This window comes from Balaenoptera physalus (genome assembly GCF_965194825.1).
Source record: "Balaenoptera physalus genome assembly, chromosome: 11".
Taxonomy (NCBI): Eukaryota; Metazoa; Chordata; class Mammalia; order Artiodactyla; family Balaenopteridae; genus Balaenoptera; species Balaenoptera physalus.
Genome location: NC_138896.1, coordinates 69,375,243 through 69,397,324, shown reverse-complemented (window position 1 = coordinate 69,397,324; position 22,082 = coordinate 69,375,243). Strand labels below are relative to the sequence as shown.

The window sequence follows — 22,082 nt, the reverse complement described above, 5'->3', positions numbered from 1 at the left end:
CTGGGAGGCCAGGTAGAGGGGCTGTCTCCTGGTTTCACTGCAGAGAATCCACCTCCCATGTGACTGTTTTCTCACAAAACCTCTCAGAGCTTCCTTGTTTCTAAAAACTGACAAAAGGAAGAGGCGGCCCTTTTTTCTGTTAGGTGTCATCTTGCCTGCATGAGCTCAGCCGTCTCGTGGCTGTGAGCACAGCTGGTCATAATGTGTTAGCAAGATGGAAAGAGCCCTGGGTCCTGGATAAGCTGTAGAATGGTTATTAAACAGCTCTGTAGCCATCCTGCCTCTGAACTTCTTGCAGTTTATCCATTCCAAAATGCTTATTCAGCACCTGCTATGTGGGGATACAGCAGTGAACAAAAGAGAGAACATTCCAGCCCTCAGGAAGTTGGCATTACATTGGAGGAAAACAGTGGACAATAAGTACATATTAAGTATATATATTTGTTAAGTATATATAAATATTTTATATATATATAGCTTAGGTGGTAATAAGTAAATCTGGGAAGGGGGTCATTGATTTCTGAGGTGGGGGAGGAGGAGATTCAATTTTAATTAAGATGGTTAGAGAATACCTCCCGCGAAAGTAATGCACATGTATAGAAATGAAGGAGGTGAAGGAGCAGGCTTTCCAGGCATCTGGGGGAAGGGCATCTTGGCAGAGGAAACAGCAAATGTAAAGGCCCTGAGGTGGAAATGTACCTGGTGTGCTCAGGGACATCCTGGAAGCCAGTTTGGCTGGAGCAGGGTGAGCAAAGGGGAGAGTAATAGGAGTTGAAGTCAGAGAGGGAATGAGGGCAGGTGGTGAACCTCCTTGCAGTCCAGTGTAGGGACTTGGAAGAGGAGTGTCTGACTTGAAATAACTTTTGAAGAATCACTCTGACTGCTATATTGGAAAGAAACTATGGCCTTGGGTGGTTTGGACCAAAGCGGTGCCAGTGGATTTAGCAGGAAAGGATTGGAGTCTTTATATATTTGAAAATGGAGTCAACAGATTTTGCAGAAAGATCACATGCCAGCTTCAAAAGAGTAGAGTCAAGTGTTACTCCAAGGTTTTGGTAGGTTCAGTGGAAAGGGTGGAGCTGCCATTTACCTCTAGATCTGGATGACAGTGGCAACAGAGAATTTGGGGGAAAGATCAGGAATTCAGTTTGAAGTGCTTTTGAGAAACCCAAGTGGAGACATTGAGCAGAGTGTTGGGTATGAGCCTGGATTGGGGATGGGGGCGGGGGCTGGGCTGGAGATGTACACTTGGGCATCTTCAGCGTGGATATGATGTTCAGAGCCATGAGAGAGATGGTGCCACCAAAGATGTGAGTGTAGATTGGAAAGAGGGGGGTTCAAGGACTGTGCCCTGGGGCATGCCAAGGTTAAGAAGTTGGAACATTGAGCAGAAACCAGGAGTGGGAACTGAGAAGGGGTTGCCTGTGGAACAAGAGAAAAACCAGGAGAGTGCAGTGTCCTGCACACATGGAGGAAGAGTTTCAAGAAGACGGAGCCATAATGAATGGTGTCAAGTGTGCTGAGCACTCAAGTCCCATGAGGCCTGAGAATTGACCATTGGATTTAGCCACATGGAGGTCACTGGTGACCCTGACAAAAGTGGTGGGGGTTGGGGAGAAGAGCCTGAGAAGAGTGGGTTCCAGAAACTTGGGTGGAGTGGAACTGGATGCAAATAAAGACAACTCTTTTAAGTATTGTAAAAATCTGTGCAGAAAAGAATCAGTAATTAGAGATGAAAGTGCAATCAAGGGAGACTGTGCATGCTTACTTGTTTGTTTGTTTGCTTATTTATTTCAGATAGAAGTAAGAGCATGTGTATACTGATGGCAATAATCTGGCAGAGCAGGGAAAACTGGTGATACAGGAGAAAATGACTAGAGTGATGTCCTCGTGCTAATGAGAGAGGATGAGATCCCGGGCAAAGTGGAAGAGATGGACTTGGATGGGAGCCTGGAGAATCCATCCACACGGCAAGAGGGAAACAGGTAGAAGGGCCAGGAAGGGGTGGGTGGGAAGAGGGGAGGTGGGATGTGTAAAAAGTCTCTTCTGATGCCTTCTGTTTTCTCAGTGATGTAGGGAATAAGGTCATCAGCTAAGATTGAGGGTGATGGAGGTGGTGTTAGAGGTTCAAGGAAAGGGCAGAAGGTGTGAAATAATGTCTAGGAGAGGAAAATACAGTTGATGGGCATGAAGGACCCTTTGAATATGACCACCACTAATTCAGAGCGATGCCAGTCAGTACCGTTGTGTGGTTTCCTCCGGCTGCATTCAACTTCATGGGTGCCAGTGGGGATTTGGATCTAACCAGGACTGGGATTTTGCCCGGTGGACACAACAAGATCAGAAAAGAGTAAAGGCGTTGAGGATGTATGTAAAGGAGGGACTGTAATTATGGCTCCTGGACTTTAAGATGATGGAAAGTAAGTGCATGAGGAGGCTGAGGGTCAGGAGAAAATTAAAATGTCAGTGGTTGCACTGGGGTCAGAGAACCATTGGAGGTGAGGTGCTAGAGGGATTGAGCAGTAAAGGTGGATGTGGGATCAGGGGCTGGGATACTGGGAACTGAGACAAGAAAGGCTACAGATGTTGGTGATGGTAAGATCCAGGGATTAGGGAGGATCACAGGAGTGAGTGGCTAAGGCTGAGGGAAGACAAGACCATTAGAGGAGAGGAATTCAAGGAACCCCTTTGAGAGGGAGCTAGAGGAAGTCTGTGCTTTTTGTAGAAGGTAAATATGGCTTCAGAGTCCTTCCGTCCTGGTACACACAGGCTTTTACAATGTGACTTTATTGCTCTTCCTAAAAGACAGATTCTGTTTCCTGATTCCCTTCTCTGTGGCTGGGCTCTGTGACTTGCTCTGACTGATAGACTGCAGCAGAAGTGATCTTATGTGACTTCTGAGGCTTTGCCTTAAGATGCTTTGCAGCTTCTGCTCATACCTGAGACCATCATGCAGAAAGCCAGTCTGGCTGACTGGAAGATGATAGCCACATGGAGAATTGAGGCACTCCAGTCGACAGCCAGCACCCACTGTCAGATGTGGGAGTGAGGCTCTGTGGGAGCTCCTGCCTAATCCACACAATCATAGAACAATCTCGTTGTGACTTTAAGCCCCCAAGTTTTGAGATTATTTATTAGGCTGCAAAGACAGAGATGTATGTGGATAGTGAAATAAAGAATTATTACAAGAGAACGTTAGAGAGTAGTACCAAACCAGAGCTAACATGCAGGATTTTTAGAAAATAATAGTTTATATTCTTTTCATTTTTTGAGCTATTTTGAGTGATGCCTTGCTATTTATTGTCAAAATGTCCAACGTATACAACTAGGTGTGAATAAAGAAAACCCCACTGCCCCCCCAAAAAACTTAAAATCCTCAGAGCTCCAGCACCTGCCTCTCATGGATGACTTCCTGCTGTGGAGGGTAGGAAGGCTTCAGGGAGGAGGTGCCCTCTTGGAACCTGACCCAGCACAAGGGGGCAGCTGAGCAGAACAGAGGGACTATTAGACCTTCCCTTTGGTTTGTCAGGTTAGGGGTTGTAGGATTCTGGGGGTGGGGGTGCAAGAGAGCCCAGGAGAAGCCAAACTGGCGAGGAGAGGCAGAAACTAAGGAGATAGAAGAAATACGGAGTGAGGAAGGGTGGTGGGAAGAGAGGCTGGGGAAGGAAGTGAGACAAGGAGGAATGGGGTAGGAGGGAAGGGTATGCAATGGGGTGGTGTGGAGGGGGCAGGGGTGAGCTATTGCCTAGGAGCCACTTGTGTCACCCACAGGCCCTCTTGTCCATCTGTGGGACACTCACCAATCGGGCTTCAGTGTCTGAATGTGGCCTGAGATCAGAAGCAGCCTCCTTTGCCATGTAGCCAGACAGTGCGTCCCAGGATTAGGCAACAGAGAGATCTCCAAGGTCATGACACTGCCACCCCCTCTCTTGGAGATTAACCTACTGGTGTAACATTTGAACCTGAAAGATGTGCCTCATTGACAGGCAGGCTCCCTGCAGCCAAGGAGCCTGGCCTGACCCTGTCTTGGTTACACAGAGCATAAGGTTTCTGGGATTTTGCCATTGTGACAGGAAAGGAGAAGCAGAAACAGGGCTGGGTCAGGATCAGATGTCATGGATGAGACACAAACAGGAAGTCTGTGAGATCAAAGAGGAGAGGCCAGTGGGAGGGGTTGTTGAATTAAGGAATCAGAGTCCTAGACAAAGTCAAGGTCAAAATCTTGTGGTGTGTGCCTTACTGATACTCTGTCTGTTTCCACCACGTCAGGGGCCACAGGTCCTATGTGGTGGTGGGGAAGAATCTCCTGGGTATGATGTTCAGTGACAAAAGCAAGATGGAAAACAACGTGTATGATATGCTCCACCTGTATTAAAAAAAAAAAAAAAAAAGGCTATGTGTATGTATGTGGACGTGTGTGTGTGTATGTTTTTTTTTTCCCACTATCAAATATTTTTTTTCTTATTAGTCATCCATTTTATACACATCAGTGTATACATGTCAATCCCAATCTCCCAATTCATCACACCCCCACCCCCACCCCCCGCCGCTTTCCCCCCTTGGTGTCCATATGTTTTTTCTCTACTTCTGTGTCTGAATTTCTGCTCGGCAAACTGGTTCATCTGTACCATTCTCTAGGTTCCACATATATGTGTTAATATACGATATTTGTTTTTCTCTTTCTGACTTACTTCACTCTGTATGACAGTCTCTAGATCCGTCCACGTCTCTACAGATGACCCAATTTCATTCCTTTTTATGGCTGAGTAATATTCCATTGTATATACGTACCACAACTTCTTTATCCATTCGTCTGCTGATGGGCATTTAGGTTGCTTGCATGACCTGGATATTGTAAATAGTGCTGCAGTGAACATTGGGGTGCATGTATCTTGTTGAATTATGGTTTTCTCTGGGTATATGCCCAGTAGTGGGATTGCTGGGTCATATGGTAATTCTATTTTTAGTTCTCTAAGGAACCTCCATACTGTTCTCCATAGTGGCGGTATCAGTTTACATTCCCACCAGCAGTGCAAGAGGGTTCCCTTTTCTCCACACCCTCTCCAGCATTTGTTGTTTGTAGATTTTCTGATGATGCCCATTCTAACTGGTGTGAGGTGATACCTCATTGTAGTTTTGATTTGCATTTCTCTAATAATTAGTGGTGTTGAGCAGCTTTTCATGTGCTTCTTGGCCATCTGTATGTCTTCTTTGGAGAAATGTCTGTTTAGGTCTTCTGCCCATTTTTGGATTGGGTTGTTTGTTTTTTTAATATTGAGCTGCATGAGCTGTTTATATATTTTGGAGATTAATCCTTTGTCCGATGATTCACTTGCAAATATTTTCTCCCATTCTTAGGGTTGTCTTTTCGTCTTGTTTATGGTTTCCTTTGCTGTGCAAAAGCTTTGAAGTTTCATTAGGTCCCATTTGTTTATTTTTGTTTTTATTTCCATTACTCTAGGAGGTGGATCAAAAAAGATCTTGCTGTGATTTATGTCAAAGAGTGTTCTTCCTATGTTTTCCTCTAAGAGTTTTATAGTGTCCAGTCTTACATTTAGGTCTCTAATCCATTTTGAGTTTATTTTTGTGTATGGTGTTAGGGAGTGTTCTAATTTCATTCTTTCACATGTAGCTGTCCAGTTTTCTCAGCACCACTTATTGAAGAGACTGTCTTTTCTGAATTATATATCCTTGCCTCCTTTGTCATAGGTTAGTTGACCATAAGTTCGTGGGTTTATCTCTGGGCTTTCTATCCTGTTCCATTGATCTATATTTCTGTTTTTGTGCCAGTACCAGATTGTCTTGATTACTGTAGCTTTGTAGTATAGTCTGAAGTCAGGGAGTCTGATTCCTCCAGCTCCGTTTTTTTCCTCAAGACTGCTTTGGCTATTCGGGGTCTTTTGTGTCTCCATACAAATTTTAAGACATTTTGTTCTAGTTCTGTAAAAAATGCCATTGGTAATTTGATAGGGATTGCATTGAATCTGTAGATTGCTTTGGGTAGTATAGTCATTTTCACAATATTGATTCTTCCAATCCAAGAACATGGTATATCTCTCCATCTGTTGGTATCATCTTTAATTTCTTTCATCAGTGTCTTATAGTTTTCTGCATACAGGTCTTTTGTCTCCCTAGGTAGGTTTATTCCTAGGTATTTTATTCTTTTTGTTGCAGTGGTAAATGGGAGTGTTTCCTTAATTTCTCTTTCAGATTTTTCATCATTAGTGTATAGGAATGCAAGAGATTTCTGTGCATTAATTTTGTATCCTGCAACATTACCAAATTCATTGATTAGCTCTAGTAGTTCTCTGGTGGCATCTTTAGGATTCTCTATGTATAGTATCATGTCATCTGCAAACAGTGACAGCTTTACTTCTTCTTTTCCAATTTGCATTGCTTTTATTGCTTTTTCTTCTCTGATTGCCTTGGCTAGGGCTTCCGAAACTATGTTGAATAATAGTGGTCAGAGTGGACATCCTTGCCTTGTTCCTGATCTTAGAGGAAATGCTTTCAGTTTTTCACCATTGAGAATGATGTTTGCTGTGGGTTTGTCATATATGGCCTTTATTATGTTGACATAGGTTCCCTCTGTGCCCAATTTCTGAAGAGTTTTTATCATAATGGGTGTTGAATTTTGTCAAAAGCTTTTTCTGCATATATTGAGATGATCATATGGTTTTTATTCTTCAATTTGTTAATTTGGTGTATCACATTGATTGATTTGCATATATTGAAGAATCCTTGCATCTCTGGGATAAATCCCGCTTGATCATGGTGTGTGATCCTTTTAATGTGTTGTTGGATTCTGTTTGCTAGTATTTTGTTGAGGATTTTTGCATCTATATCCATCAGTGATATTGGTCTGTAATTTTCTTTTTTTGTAGTGTCTTTGTCTGGTTTTGGTATCAGGGTGATTGTGGCCTCATAGAATGAGTTTGGGACTGTTCCTTCCTCTGCAAGTTTTTGGAAGAGTTTGAGAAGGATGGGTGTTAGCTCTTCTCTAAATGTTTGATAGAATTCATCTTTGAAGCCATCTGGTCCTGGACTTTTGTTTGTTGGAAGATTTTTTTTTTTTTAAAGCTATGCTGAAATCTTTTTTTTTTTTTAAAGCTATGCTGAAATCTTTTTTTTTTTTAATTAATTAATTTATTTATTTTTGACTGTGTTGGGTCTTCGTTTCGTGCGAGGGCTTTCTTTAGTTGCGGCAAGCGGGGGCCACTCTTCATCGCAGTGTGCGGGCCTCTCACTATCGTGGCCTCTGTTGTTGCGGAGCACAGGCTCCAGACGCGCAGGCTCAGTAGTTGTGGCTCACGGGCCCAGTTGCTCCGCGGCATGTGGGATCTTCCCAGACCAGGGCTCGAACCCGTGTCCCCTGCATTAGCAGGCAGATTCTCAACCACTGCGCCACCAGGGAAGCCCTGTTGGAAGATTTTTAATCACAGTTTCAATTTCATTACTTGTGATTGGTCTGTTCATATTTTCTATTTCTTCCTGGTTCAGTCTTGGAAGGTTATACCTTTCTAAGAATTTGTCCATTTCTTCCAGGTTGTCCATTTTATTGGCATAGAGTTGCTTGTAGTAGTCTCTTAGGATGCTTTGTATTTCTGCGGTGTCTGTTGTAAGTTCTCCTTTTTCATTTCTAATTTTATTGATTTGAGTCCTCTCCCTCTTTTTCTTGATGAGTCTGGCTAATGGTTTATCAATTTTGTGTATCTTTTCAAAGAACCAGCTGTTAGTTTTATTGATCTTTGCTATGTTTTCTTTGTTTCTATTTCATGTATTTCTGCTCTGATCTTTATGATTTCTTTCCTTCTGCTAACTTTGGGTTTTGTTTGTTCTTCTTTCTCTAGTTGCTTTAGGTGTAAAGTTAGATTGTTTATTTGGGATTTTTCTTGTTTCTTGAGGTAGGCTTGTATTGCTATAAACTTCCCTCTTAGAACTGCTTTTGCTGCATCCCATAGGTTTTGGGTCGTCGTGTTTTCATTGTCATTTGTCTCTAGGTATTTTTTGATTTCCTCCTTGATTTCTTCAGTGATCTCTTGGTTATTTAGTAACGTATTGTTTAGCCTCCATGTGTTTTTATATTTTACTTTTTTTCCCCTGTAATTGATTTCTAATCTCATAGTGTTGTGGTCAGAAAAGATGCTTGGTATGATTTAAATTTTCTTAAATTCACTGAGGCTTGATTTGTGACCCAAGATGTGATCTATCCTGGAGAATGTTCCGTGCGCACTTGAGAAGAAAGTCTAATCTGCTGTTTTGGGATGGAATGTCCTATAAATATCAATTAAATCTATCTGGTCTATTGTATCATTTAAAGCTTGTGTTTCCTTATTAATTTTCTGTTTTGATGATCTGTCCATTGGTGTAAGTGAGGTGTTAAAGTCCCCCACTATTATTGTGTTACTGTCGATTTTCTCTATTAGAGCTGTTAGCAGTTGCCTTATGTATTGAAGTGCTCCTATGTTGGGTGCATGTATATTTATAATTGTTATATCTTCTTCTTGGATTGATCCCTTGATCATTACGTAGTGTCCTTCCTTTGTCTCTTGTAACATTCTTTATTTGAAAGTCTGTTTTACCTGATATGAGTATTGCTACTCCAGCTTTCTTTTGATTTCCATTTGCATGGAATATCTTTTTCCATTCCCTCACTTTCAGTCTGTATGTGTCCCTAGGTCTGAAGTGGGTCTCTTGTAGACAGCATATATATGGGTCTTGTTTTTGTATCCATTCAGCAAGCCTGTGTCTTTTGGTTGGAGCATTTAATCCACTCACGTTTAAGGCAATTATCGATATGTATGTTCCTATGACCATTTTCTTAATAGTTTTGGGTTTGTTTTTGTAGGTCCTTTTCCTCTCTTGTGTTTTCCACTAAGAGAAGTTCCTTTAGCATTTGTTGTAGACCTGGTTTGGTGGTGCTGAATTCTCTTAGCTTTTGCTTGTCTGTAAAGCTTTTGATTTCTCCATTGAATCTGAATGAGATCCTTGCCGGGTAGAGTAATCTTGGTTGTAGGTTCTTCTCTTTCATCACTTTAAGTATATCATGCCACTCCCTTCTGGCTTGTAGAGTTTGTGCTGAGAAATCAGCTGTTAACGTTATGGGAGTTCCCTTGTATGTTATTTGTCGTTTTTCCCTTGCTGCTTTCAATAATTTTTCTTTGTCTTTAATTTTTGCTGGTTTGATTACTATGTGTCTCGGTGTGTTTGTCCTTGGGTTTATCCTGTATGGGACTCTGTGCTTCCTGGACTTGGGTGACTATTTCCTTTCCCATGTTAGGGAAGTTTTGGACTATAATCTCTTCAAATATATTCTCGGGTCCTTTCTGTCTCTCTTCTCCTTCTGGGACCCCTATAATGCGAATATTGTTGCGTTTAATGTTGTCCCAGAGGTCTCTTAGGCTGTCTTCATTTCTTTTCATTCTTTTTTCTTTATTCTGTTCCGCAGCAGTGAATTCCACCATTCTGTCTTCCAGGTCACTTATCCGTTCTTCTGCCTCAGTTATTCTGCTATTGATTCCTTCTAGTGTAGTTTTCATTTCAGTTATTGTATTGGTCATCTCTGTTTGTTTGTTCTTTAATTCTTCTAGGTCTTTGTTAAACATTTCTTGCATCTTCTCGATCTCTGCCTCTGTTCTTTTTCCGAGGTCCTGGATCATGTTCACTGTCATTATTCTGAATTCTTTTTCTGGAAGGTTTCCTATCTCCACTTCAATAAGTTGTTTTTCTGGGGTTTTATCTTGTTCCTTCATCTGGTACCTAGCCCTCTGCCTTTTCATCTTGTCTGTTTGTCTGTGACTGTGGTTTTTGTTCCACAGGCTGCAGGATTGTAGTTCATCTTGTTTCTGCTGTCTGCCCTCTGGTGGATGAGGCTATCTTAGTGGCTAGTGGAAGTTTCCTGATGGGAGGGACTGGTGGTGGGTAGAGCTGGCTGTTGCTCTGGTGGGCAGAGCTCAGTAAAACTTTAATCCACTTGTCTGCTGTTGGGTGGGGCTGGGTTCCTTCCCTGTTGGTTGTTTGGCCTGAGGTGACGCAACACTGGAGCCTACCCGGGCTCTTTGGTGGGGCTAATGGCAGACTCTGGGAGGGCTCACGCCAAGGAGTACTTCCCAGAACTTCTGCTGCCAGTGTCCTTGTCCCTTGTTGAGCCACAGCTGCCCCCTGCCTCTGCAGGAGACCCTCCAACACTAGCAGGTAGGTCTGGTTCATTCTCCTATGGGGTCACTGCTCCTTCCCCTGGGTCCCGATGTGCACACTAGTTTGTGTGTGCCCTCCAAGAGTGCAGTCTCTGTTTCCCCAAGTCCTGCTGACGTCCTGCAGTCAAATCCCGTTAGCCTTCAAAGTCTGATTCTCTAGGAATTCCTCCTCCCGTTGCCAGACCCCCAGGTTGGGGAGCCTGACGTATGGCTCAGAACCTTCACTCCAGTGGGTGGACTTCTGTGGTGTAAGTGTTCTCCAGTTTGTGAGTCACCCACCCAGCAGTTATGGAATTTGATTTTATTGTGATAACACCCCTCCTACAGTCTCATTGCGGCTTCTCCTTTGTCTTTGCATGTGGGGTGTCTATTTTGGTGAGTTCCAGTGTCTTCCTGTCGATGATTGCTCAGCAGTTAGTTGTGATTCCGGTGTTCTCGAAAGAGGGAGTGAGAGCATGTCCTTCTACTCCACCATCTTGAACCAATCTCCGTGTGTGTGTATGTTTGCATTAAGAAGTTTGCCTCTCACCCTCGAAAGGCCATAGGTGCCCTGGGTGTGGGTGTCAGGAAGAGGAAACAGAATGGGCCACTGAGCAGCCTCTTGTTTTGGCCTCTAGCTGAAAGCAAAAGAAGTCTTCCCAGGTCACATCAGGTCCAGCCAAGCTCTCCTAGAGAGAGATCATATAAAACTTTGAGCCAAAGGCCTGGCAGAAATCCAGATCCATGGTTCCCAAACATTTATGTGGAGGGTGTGTTAAAACACAGAATTTCTGATTCAGTAGGTCCAGGATGGGAGCGCAGAATTTGCATCACTAGCAGGTTCTCGGAGGTGCTGATGCTGTTGGTCCAGGGTCCTCACCTTGAGAACCTCTGCTCTGGAGGGCTCCCTCACCCTCTCCCGCCACCCAGGTGCACCCTTCCTTGGCCCTGGGTACTTCCCAGGCCTTACTGTAGTGACTTGCTTAATTGTCCGTGATCTCTCGAAGAATGGCATCTGCCTCTCTTGGTCACCGCTATATCTCTAACACCTAACACAGTGCCTGGCACATCGTGGGTACTCTATCAATATTTGTTAAATGAACAAGTATATTTGCCCACATGTCCTCTCTGTGGCATGGGTCCTACAGAAGCCTAGCACAGAGCTGAAAGGCCAGTCAAGGACTGACCATGTCTCTTTCCTTAGACTTGACCACGGAAGAGGCAGGCCTCGCAAACCTGTGTTGTCTGGAAACTCATCTGGCAGCAAAGTACTACAAATAGGCAGATGCAGACCTCCCATTGACTACCGTTGGGGGCAGGGCTGAGAGATGATCAATTCAGCAGAGTCCTGCAGTGGGGCCGGGGCTGGGTGTTTAGCTGTGCTGACACTAGCTGGCACGCGTCGGAATTTCCTGGGCACCATTCAGTGTCCCTGGCCACACATCTCAACATGCACCTCTACACGCTGTAGGCTGTTTCCTGAAAATACGAGGCTCCCTGCTTGTGGAGTGAGCTTGACCAACATGCAGGCAGACTGGAATTCAGAATACCCCAAGAAGCAGCCCTCAACCAGCAGTGAGTGGGTAGAGATTTGATGGACACATGCTCAGTTTCCTCACCCCTCCGGCCGCCCCAAAATTGGGATGACTCTGAGGGGTGTCCTAAGTTCCCCAGTAGGACCAAGCTCCTGGCTCACAGCGGCACTGGCTCTATGACACCCTCTTCATCGGCTCCTTCCCTTCCCCCTCCCACTTTCCCCTCCCTTGCAGTGTTTCCTGGGATCCCCTGCAGGCACATTACTGGAATCTGCATCAGGGTTCGAACCTGAGAGATTCTAAAGTAAGACAGGCATTTTTAATGTCTTGAGCAGCACACCGAATCATGCGTTCAGATGTGTGTGTGTGTGTGTGTATGTCTTCATTTAATCCTCTCTATGAAGTAAGTATTATTAGCTTTGTTTTACAGAAGAGGAAGGAGATACTCAAGAGAATAAATAAATAACACGCCCAAAGTCAGTAAAAGGTGGACCTGGGGTATGAATGCAGGACTGTCTGATATGTGAGGCCCATCACTGGTGCTCCCCTCACGCCCTGGTTTTTGCATCAGGCGGCAGGTTCCAGGCTCACCCATAGCTGTCTGTCAGTCTACTTACTTTCTGCCTCCTGCTTCCTCCATCTCTCGAAGATGGGCTGCCGAAGAAGGAAGACCCAACCCCAGAAGACTCATGGAATATTGTACTGAAGGGCCCACTGTCACCTCATCTGAAGTCTTCATTTTACAGATGAGGGAACTGAGCCTTGAGGGACAAGTGACATTTTCAAAACACATTCACATTTGTGATTTCTGAAATGGGCATTTTTGCAGCAGTCCTGTGGGGAAGGTTTGAGCACCCCCATTTTACAGAGAAGGAAATGGAAACCCAGAGGGGCACAAGCACAGTGGCAGCAGGAGTTGGTAACTGTGGGGAGAATCCTAATGAACCTCATCCATCAGCCATTTTTCCTGGTGCCAGGCACTCTGTGACACTTTTCACGTACAAGCTGGCCTAACGCATCCTCCTCTGAGCATAAGTATTCAGTGTTCTTCTTTGATGGAGTGGTATCCAGGGCTTCAAAAGACATAGTGATCCGTCCACGTCTCAAGCAGAGAGCTTGGGCCACTGCGTAAACCAGGAACCCAGCATCAGAAAGGGACAGCCGAAACCCAACCAGCAGACCTGTATTCACTCCAGGCTGGAGGCTCCTCGTGGTAAAACCGCTCTGTGGGGCTTGTGGGGCAGAGACTAGGGAGCAGTCACTGGCACAGGCACGTAAGGGTGCCAAAGAGAAGCGGCCTTCTGCCTCTCTCAGGCTGAATGAGCCAGATCGTTTTGAGGAACAGGACCCAGGGTTCCTGTTTAAATCCTTCTATTGCAACCTTAAAAAAAAAAAGACTGCTTAGTGAGGGCAGGAACTCTGTGCCCTGCCCCCGCACCATACACATTCCCAGCCTTCTGTTGCTTCACAAGTTCTGGGAACACCTCATTGCCACCCACCTCACCCTGCTCAACTCCACCCAATCCCCTTAAGGCAGAGAGCCCAAAGGCGAAGTGAAGCTGAGTGAGCAGAAAAATACCTCAGAGTGCATTTGGCCTTCAGGAACTGGCCACCAGTGGGTGTTGTGGCCATTCATGGACATCCAGTGGTACAAGAAGAAGAACGTTGTCCCCTTCTTGTTGTTCTGAAAGACTGAGACCCCAAGTTCTATCTCCATCATCACACAGGAAGCTGAGAACTTCTGACTCAGTCAGGACCTTGACCTTGAATTCGTAAAGACTCTAAAAGCTCCAGAAACAAACGCTTCGTGGACACAATCCCCTGAAACCAGTGTAAGTGGCACTTGTCTTTTCTGTTCATCAGTCACTGTTGAGGGCAGTGTTGTTTGCATGTGGCCAGGTTGGACTGTAGTCCTTCTCCCATTGCAGGAGATGACTTGTTTACCTGGCTGTCTCCTCAAAGGTGGGGAATTCTTCGAAGGCCAGGCAAATGTCTAAGTAACCCACCCATGCACCTGTAAGGCAGTGAATTGTATAGCAATACTGAGAATGGAAGGATTTATAAGACTGGGTGCTCAGATGTAAAATAAGCTCTTCTTTTTGTTTTTGGGGGGTTTTTGTTTTTGCTAAAAACAGGATGCTTTCTTGTATGATTGGTTGCTAGTGACTAATTAAGAAAGTCAGCCCAGTATTAAGGGACAGGAGGCACTTTCTCTGGAGAGCTATTCAAGACACTGACAGTTGCCAAATTTCCCCACGTAAACAAAACCCAAACGTTGGGTAAGAAGAAATTGTAGCAAAAGGGAAGTATAAATTAGAAAAACTTTGCAGATGCAAGGACGATTTGATACTGAGACAATTTCTTAAGAAGACTAAACCCAAGGATCCTCAAGATCAGGACTGTGGGATGTCTTTGGAGGAGGTAGGATTTCACCTACGGGAAGGCAGGGAGCTGGCCAGGCGACCTCCTGGGAGGCATCCATTCTGGTCTAACAAAGAGGCAGGTGAGAATTTGGTTCTGAAAATACAGGGACATGGGGGCTACTTGGAGGTATTTACTTCAACCTTTCCTCCTTTAAATCTGGAGGGTCCCAGATTTTCAGAATTAGAAATTCCCAGAAGTTTGCATAGCCTGCCCCCAGGCTGTGTGCCACTCACTGACCCTTTAGCTGGCTCACAGGACAACTCTAGGCTATTCAGACTGCAGGGCGTTGATGTGCTGGTAAATGTTTAATAGCTGACTCTCCTAAAAAAGTGCCCTGATATCTAGTGTTTCCTGATTTCCATGTGTAAATATTCCCATTCTGGTTGACTCCAAGCTACCAACATGCTGAATGCAGAGTTGGGAAGAGGTACACACTGCTGGCTCTTATGAATTAGTGTAAGGCACCTCCTGCACGCCACCAGGCCAGGGTGTCTTCTACCATCACAGACTGCCCTTTGTCTTTTCAGAGACTTCCCCAGCTCCGAGATTAAAGGATGCTGGCACTGGAAAGTTCCAGGCTCCAGGGCTGCAGCTGAGCACTAGTGCAGTGACCTGGGGCAGACTTTTGTAGCAGACTGCAGCAGGGCTGGCACATGGCATAGCAGCATGCTCCTTTGGTCTCTCCTCCAAGGCCTTACCGCAGCCCATGTCCCTTTAGGAGCAACATACTCTGGAGCTGTTGCCTGGTGCCTGACAAGTTGGGGGAATAGTGAATGGAGTTGGAGGTGGGGAGTGGTATGAAGGTGACTTTCTGTTCAAATGGCACCTGGCAGTGCTGCCTCAGTTTGCCTTCACCTTTGCCAAAATTCCCCAGAAACTGGGCTCACGGGCTCAGCCTTGCACCCCTTGCTCACCGTGCTGCCTGCTGCTAACACTGTAAACCTGGCCGCCCGCCCCCCCACAAGTGCTGACTGCCAAGCGGAGCTGTCAGCACTGGCAGTGGCAGCAAAAATCAGAAATTGCCAACACAGCTTGTTTAGTGACTGGCAGCTTAGGTTTCTCCAGAAAGAGGCTTGACCGAGATATGCAAGTTTGGAGATGGTGGAGTGAGCCATAGGGATGGATTTGATGGGAAATGACAGTCCCCCAGCCAGGGTGCCCAACAACCCGCCCCCCCCCCCAACCCCCAGCCCCATGTGCCTTAATCTCCGAATGCCACTGCAGAAATGTGAATTTTGTGAGCAGGAAACATTCATTAAGCACTGTAGAAGGAAGAGCACTGGAGACTCCAGCGTCAAGATGGGAATTATGATGTAGGTTCCACTCACCTTACTGATTGGTGTTTAGGTCAAATCAATTTAGATTGATGGCCGCATTTTGGAAATTTCAAAGCGTAGCGCAGATGGAAGGGACTGTCAGTGTCCATCACTGTCAAGCAGGATTCATCTTCCAGATTAACTACAGAGAGACCTGGTAGGGAGTGGGGTACATTGGCCAGAATAGGATTGAAGCCTGGGACATTCCTCGTGGTGCCGGTCCTCAGAACGGGACCCCTTCAGGGAAGGAGGTCCCCTAATATTTACTGAGGGCACGATAATTGCCAGGGGATGGCTCAGACATTGCCTTAGAGTAGCCCTGCAAGGTAAGGCTTACTTTCCCACATTACAGATGAGGAACGGAGGCTCAGAGAGGTAGGTTAACTTATCCAAGGTCACAGAGCCGGTAGGTTACACCAAAGCCTGTGCTCCCTTTGTGGAGGCGTTTTCAATAAGTGATTGGAAAGGAGTGCTAAAAACACAGTCTGGGGAAGTTCTACAAAGGCAAGCTATCTAGTGGTTTTTTGTTTGTTTTGTTTTGAGGCAACCCTGGTTAAAAATATCTAAAAACTTATTTTAGGAGAATTCCAGCCTCTTTCTGGTCACTGTGTGACACTTCCTGGCTTGAGGCTGTTCTGAGCCTTTCTTCCCCCAAAGCCCCCTCTTCTCCATACCATGTCACCCCACTCCTCCTAGCCTGTGCTTTCCTTGAATCCTCCTCACGGCTGTCACTGGAGGTCTACAATGTTACCTGGGTAACCTCAGAAGACCGTGTGACGTGGGCCAGGCTGGGCCCACTCTGGTGCCCTCAGTGTCCTCATCTGCTGAGGGATGGGTTGACCTTCTAGGATTTCTCTATGGCTGCACTCTTGGTGTTTGGTGTAGGGTAATTTTTTACATTAGAGAACATCCTTAGCCCTGCCTACCAAATGACAGTAGTGTACCCCAGTCTTTGTGACGACCAAAAAAAAAAAAAAAGTACACATTTTCATGTGCCCCCAGGACACTGTATCACCCCTGGCTGAGAATCTTTTTAGGCCCAAAAGCCATAAAGATCTGTTTGTAAGTTTTTGACTCTCAGCCTTGACTATTTTCCTTCCCAGCATCCCTCTGGGGACACCATGGTACAGAGTCAATGCTTGTGATTGGGGGCAGGAGAGCCAGGTGGTTTCAGGAATGGGCCTGAGAGTGGTACACACCTGTGTTTGAGCTCCAGCTCTTGTTCTCACCACCTTTGTGTCCTAACTACTCCCAGTTTGTGTGTCATCACCTCTAAAATGGGGAACGATAATGGTACCCCCTCAAAGGTTGTTTAACACTAAGTCCAGGGCCCAGTCCATCGGAAGCACTGGGGAAGCATTGGTCATGAATAGTGTGGTGAGGCCTCCCTTTGTCTGCGTTCTCCATCCACCAGACTTTTCCTTCACAACACCCATTGCCAAAGTAATGAGTGATGTGTATATGCCTTGTTTATTAATGTGTTAGACTACCAGTTGCATGAGGGCGGAGAGGACCTGGGTCTCCCTTGCTCAGCAGGGCATGATACACAGTAGGCACTCGGTAAACAGTTGCCAAGTGGTTAAAGACATATAATCACTGCCTTGTTCTTGTTATCCAGAGCCCACTGCCTTTAATAGCAAAGTAAACACGGAAAACATTTCCCTTGACCCATGGGAGAAGCCAGGATGGAAACTTCCACCGCCCCAAAGGACTATGACATGACCACAGAATACGACTATGGGGACACAACCACGTGCCAGAAGGTACAGGAGAGGGCCTTTGGGGCCCAGCTGCTGCCCCCCTTGTACTCAGTGGTATTTGTCATTGGCCTGATAGGCAACATCCTAGTGGTCCTGGTCCTCATGCAATACAAGAGGCTCAGAAGCATGACCAGCATCTACATCCTCAACCTGGCCATATCTGACCTGATCTTCCTCTTCACGCTGCCCTTCTGGATTGACTACAAGCTGAAGGATAACTGGGTTTTTGGTGATCACATGTGTAAGTTGCTCTCTGGGCTCTATTTCATGGGCTTGTACAGCGAGATCTTCTTCATCATCCTGCTGACCATCGACAGGTACCTGGCCATTGTCCATGCTGTATTTGCCCTGAGGGCTCGGACCGTCACCTTTGGTATCATCACCAGCATTGTCATCTGGGTCCTGGCCATCTTGGCTTCTGTCCCGGGCTTGTACTTTTCCAAGACCCAGTGGGAGTTCACTCACTACACCTGCAGTCTTCATTTTCCTCCTGAAAGCCTAAGAAAGTGGAAGCAGTTCCAGGCTCTGAAACTGAACATCATGGGGCTGGTGTTGCCTCTGTTGGTCATGGTCGTCTGCTACACGGGGATTATAAAGATTCTGCTCAGACAACCAAATGAGAAGAAGTCCAAAGCTGTGCGTCTGATTTTTGTCATCATGATCATCTTCTTTCTCTTTTGGACCCCGTACAATCTGACTGTGTTTGTTTCTGCTTTCCAAGACTCCCTGTTCACCCATGAGTGTGAGCAGAGCAGACAGTTGGATCTGGCCATACAAGTGACGGAGGTGATCGCCTACATACACTGTTGCATCAACCCCGTGATCTACGTCTTTGTCGGTGAAAGGTTCCACAAGTATCTACGGCAGTTGTTCCATCAGCTGGTGGCCGTTCGCCTGGCTAAATGGCTCCCCTTCCTCTCCACGGAGAGGCTGGAGAGGGTCAGCTCCATGTCCCCCTCCACTGGGGAGCATGGACTCTCTGCTGGGTTCTGACTCAGGCCCCTGGAGGCTGACCCAGGACCCAACAAGAGTGACCTGCCTGGCATACCAGCTGGGGAGGAGGCAGCTTGGGTGTCCTGGCCAGATTATGATGCGTGACGCAGATGGAATGGTAGCCACGTGGGGCTGAGGCAGCTCCAGGTGCTCCAGACCAAATCACCTCTGGGGCTTGAGTTTTCTCTGTGAACTTCCCTTTGGTGGAAAGGAGATGAATAAATGAAATGGGACATTCCAGAAGACTGGGACAAAGGATGACCAAGAAGGGCTTGGTCCCAAACAGGAATTCAGATTTGTGAACATTAACAATTTTAAACCAAACCACTGAGCATCTGCCACCCTTGCCCCGTCACCAGTGAACTTGGAAATAGTGATTTCCACCACGGACTCCACTCTGAGCCGAGAGCCAATCAGGAGCCGGCAGCTGCCTCCACCCACCCACCCCACTCCCACTGCAGGGTTTAGGCTCTTGGAAACCCGGAGGAACCTAGGACTCATGATGGAAGAACTTGACATCTAATGGGAAGTAGGATTGGGGAACTTCTTTTGGCAGTGGAACTAAGAAAGCCCTTGGATGGAATTTTTATATTCACTAAAATTGAACAATTCACGCAGTGGGCTGGACACAGACGAAATGTATAAAATGCTGTACTTCTTGAAATAACCAGGGAGTGGAGGAAGTCATTACTTCCATTTAACATCCCTTTCTTTCTGAATATTTTTCAGAATCTCCCTTCTCTGTAAGTTGAGGGATGTGGCAGTAAATTCTGACAGCTTTATTGCAGAAATTAACAGGCAAAAGGAGACCGGATTGATTTTCTTCCTCTGGTTCTCCATCCAGACCTTTTAGTTGTGTGGCTCAGAGTTCTGGCAGGCACCTTACACACTTCAGCAGAACAGGGACCTGGTGTGCAAGCTGATGGGGTTTGAGACTGGGAGGGTAACGTCTACCAGGAAGGGTGGGGACCCTGTCGATGTAGGAAGTCGAGGAGCCCTTAACTCAAAGAAACTTCTTATTCACCCTAAAGGTCCTTAGCACTTCAGCTCTCACCTGAAGTGCGATAGGACTTCCTATCCATTATGTCTTCTTCCGTTTTCCCTCAGACCTATATTTCTTTTAAAATAATTTTCCCAATAACAAAAATTTTTGTTTTCTAGAAAAGCTTAAAAACACAAAGGGAAAAAAAATATCAAAAGCATTCATAATCCCCCTACCCAAAGACAACCACTGTACATTCTTTATTGTATTTTCTTTTAGTTTTTTTTTTCTCCTATGCATATCTATGTTCATGAGCAAGATGGACTTCAGCTGTATTTACTCTTCCACTGTTGTTGTTTTTCAGTAGAAGTATGTTGGGAACACTTTCCTAGGCAATAAATCATTTCAAAGCATTGGTTTTGGTGCATGCACTGAATTCTACCATAGGAATTCACCCTAATTTACTCCACCTACTTCCCCGTGATTGCTTGTGCAAATCAATTCAGTCTGGCAGCAGTGACTGAGGGACCTGCTTTGTTCAGAGCGAGCTCTTTGGGACCTGGGAGACATGGATGCAAGAGGAATGTCTGTTCTCACAGAGCTGTCAGTGCAGTGGACAGGTACAGGGATGCCATCTGAGCCCAGGCGGGACGGGTGGACCTGCCCCAGAGCCCATGGTGCCAGGGCAGCAAAGCGGAAGAAGGACTCCATCAGTCAAAAAGCACCCTAAGTGAATGGGTATCCCACCTTACATCACAGTGACACCGTTGAGCTGGCCTCTCATGGACACTAGAATTTTGTGCTCTTACCAAGTCACCCTCTCCTTCAGTCAGGAACCTACTGTGTTTTCCTGCTGTCCTTATGCAAAGAAGCTGGTGTCATGAAGGTTTAGGAAATTTTTGTCTGGGGAAGAAGAGGTCACGCTGCACTGGGTTTATGCTTCCACACAGGAAACGTGGACAAATATAGGCTTCAGGAGCAAGGCGGGTGTCAACTCTCCACTTGTAAACCTGCCAGGCCTCTCTGCGGTGTGAAGAGAAGAAGCCTTAATGGACTTAAGAAACATTTATTTGTCCACTACTTTGGTAAAATAACACTGCCTCAAAAAGTACTATTGGATCCACAGCAATATCATAATGAAGACTATTTCACAACATCCTCCAATTCAATTTTTGAAATAATACTTATTTTAAAACTTGTTACAAAGGCAGTCTGTGTTCATTGTAGAAAGCTGGAAACAGGAAAAAGCCCAAAGAAGAAAATGGAAGCACCTGTAATTCCACTACCCAAATGCAACCTCTCTTAGCGTATTAGTGATTTAGTGTGTTACCTTCCAATGTTGTTTTCTAAATGTGCGTGTGCGCACGCATGCGTATACACACACACACACACACATATCCAATCACACTTAACATTTTTTTGTGTATCCTCAGTAAAGTTTGACACATAGCAAGCACTCAGTAAATGCTGGTTGAATGGATGATTCTCTGAACCTCCAGTTTCTTTATCTATAACATGAGGATAAGAGTAGTGTATACTCCATGGGGCTGTTCTGAGGATTAAATGAAATAAAGGAAGAAAAGTGGGGCGATCTTTCTCCAGCTCCATCAGATAAGAGATCTGACTCCTCCTGCCAGGGCCCCTCCTTGGTCACTCAGGATGCCTCCAGCCCTTCCCAACTGCCTGCATCCCATCACCTGCCCTCCCTGCCCCTGTGTGAACGGGCTCACACCCCATGTCCTTGTTATTGTTGTTCTTATTCTTTTTTCCTTTTCATCCTTTCCCTAAGATGGATGCATAGCACAAAGAACTTCCATCTCCCCCACTCCAAACTCCCCTACTGTCAGCTTTTTACCACATTTGCCTTAAATTCCTTATTATCTTTTTTCCTCCCTCTCTCAAAAGACGGACATATAGGCGCAGATACTTTTTTTTTTTTTTTTCCAGAACCATTTGAGAGCAAGTTGCAAATAGGATGCCTCATCACCCTGTTAGTACTTCAGGATGGTTTTATTTAGACAAGGATGCACTCCCACACAATCAAAACAGGAAACTAACACAGACACAGTATGACCATGTAATTCACAGCCCTCTTTCCAATTTTGCCCACTTTGTAAACAGTGTCCTTTATAGTCCCAGGGTCCGGAACCACTTGTTTTACTTAGTTGCCACGGCTTTCTAGTTTACTTCATTCAGGAACAATTCTTCAGGCCTTTTGTGACTTCATTATTTTTTATTATAACACTTAAGTAACCTGGCAGGTGGTTCCTTGTTTGGGGTTTACTGATGTTTTCCTGATGATTAGATTCAGGTTATTCAGCTAGGGCAGGAAAATCACAGAAGTGATGCTGTGTTCTTCTCAATATCAGGAGACACGTGGTGCCAACTTGCCTCATGACTAAAGACGTTAAACTTTATCACTTGTTTTAGAAGGTGTCTACCAAGTTTCTCCACTGTAAAGAATTTTGTACGTATTAATTAATAAGTGACTATTGTTAGTTGTCATTCTACTGTAAAGTAAATCTTTTCTCTTCCACTTACATATTATTCATTTGTTTATTTATATCACCATGACCTCCTGGGTTCCTTTTTTATCCAGTTGAATACAGTCTAATATTGTCTTTATTTTGATGCACAGATTGTCCCAGATTTATCTGTGGGAGTCCCTTCAAGTTGGATCCTATGTCCTTTTGCTATGCCTTCCTATCCTTTTTTGAGCACTTTCTTACTTTTTGGCACATGAGGTTCCAAGTTCTGCACAGAAAAAAAAAAACTATCAGTAAAATGAAAAGGCAACCTATGGAATGGGAGAAAATATTTGCAAACCACAAATCCCATAATGGGTTTATATCCAAAATATACAAGAAACTCACTCAACTCAATAGCAAAAAAAAAAA

The 22,082-nt window shown here is 45.2% G+C and overlaps 2 protein-coding genes across 4 annotated transcripts in view; one reads left to right on the top strand and one right to left on the bottom strand.

Annotated features, from left to right (window-relative positions):
* The window catches only part of CCR3 (C-C motif chemokine receptor 3), a 58,202-nt gene extending 53,491 nt beyond the window's left edge, over positions 1–4,711 (bottom strand). Inside the window, exon 1 of the mRNA XM_082413884.1 lies at positions 4,692–4,711. The gene's annotated coding sequence lies outside the window, so the exon portion shown is untranslated. The remainder of the gene's footprint in view (positions 1–4,691) is intronic.
* A 5,016-nt stretch (positions 4,712–9,727) lies between these two features.
* On the top strand, positions 9,728–19,601 carry CCR1 (C-C motif chemokine receptor 1). Of its 3 annotated transcripts, none has more exons than XM_082413898.1 (2): positions 9,728–13,542; positions 17,069–19,601. In XM_082413898.1, exon 2 carries the CDS (start codon positions 17,121–17,123, stop codon positions 18,201–18,203), a length of 1,083 nt encoding a protein of 360 aa, XP_082270024.1. In that variant the 5' UTR covers positions 9,728–13,542; positions 17,069–17,120; the 3' UTR covers positions 18,204–19,601. The 3 variants fall into 3 exon arrangements, with proteins under 3 accessions (XP_082270024.1, XP_082270023.1, XP_082270022.1); XM_082413897.1 differs by having other exon boundaries at positions 9,728–14,131; XM_082413896.1 differs by having other exon boundaries at positions 9,728–14,213.
* Positions 19,602–22,082: the final 2,481 nt, after the last annotated feature.

Excerpts from the sequence above, each read along its gene's own strand:
- CCR1 (XM_082413898.1), top strand. The coding sequence starts at position 17,121 with ATGGGAGAAGCCAGGATGGAAACTTCCACCGCCCCAAAGGACTATGAC.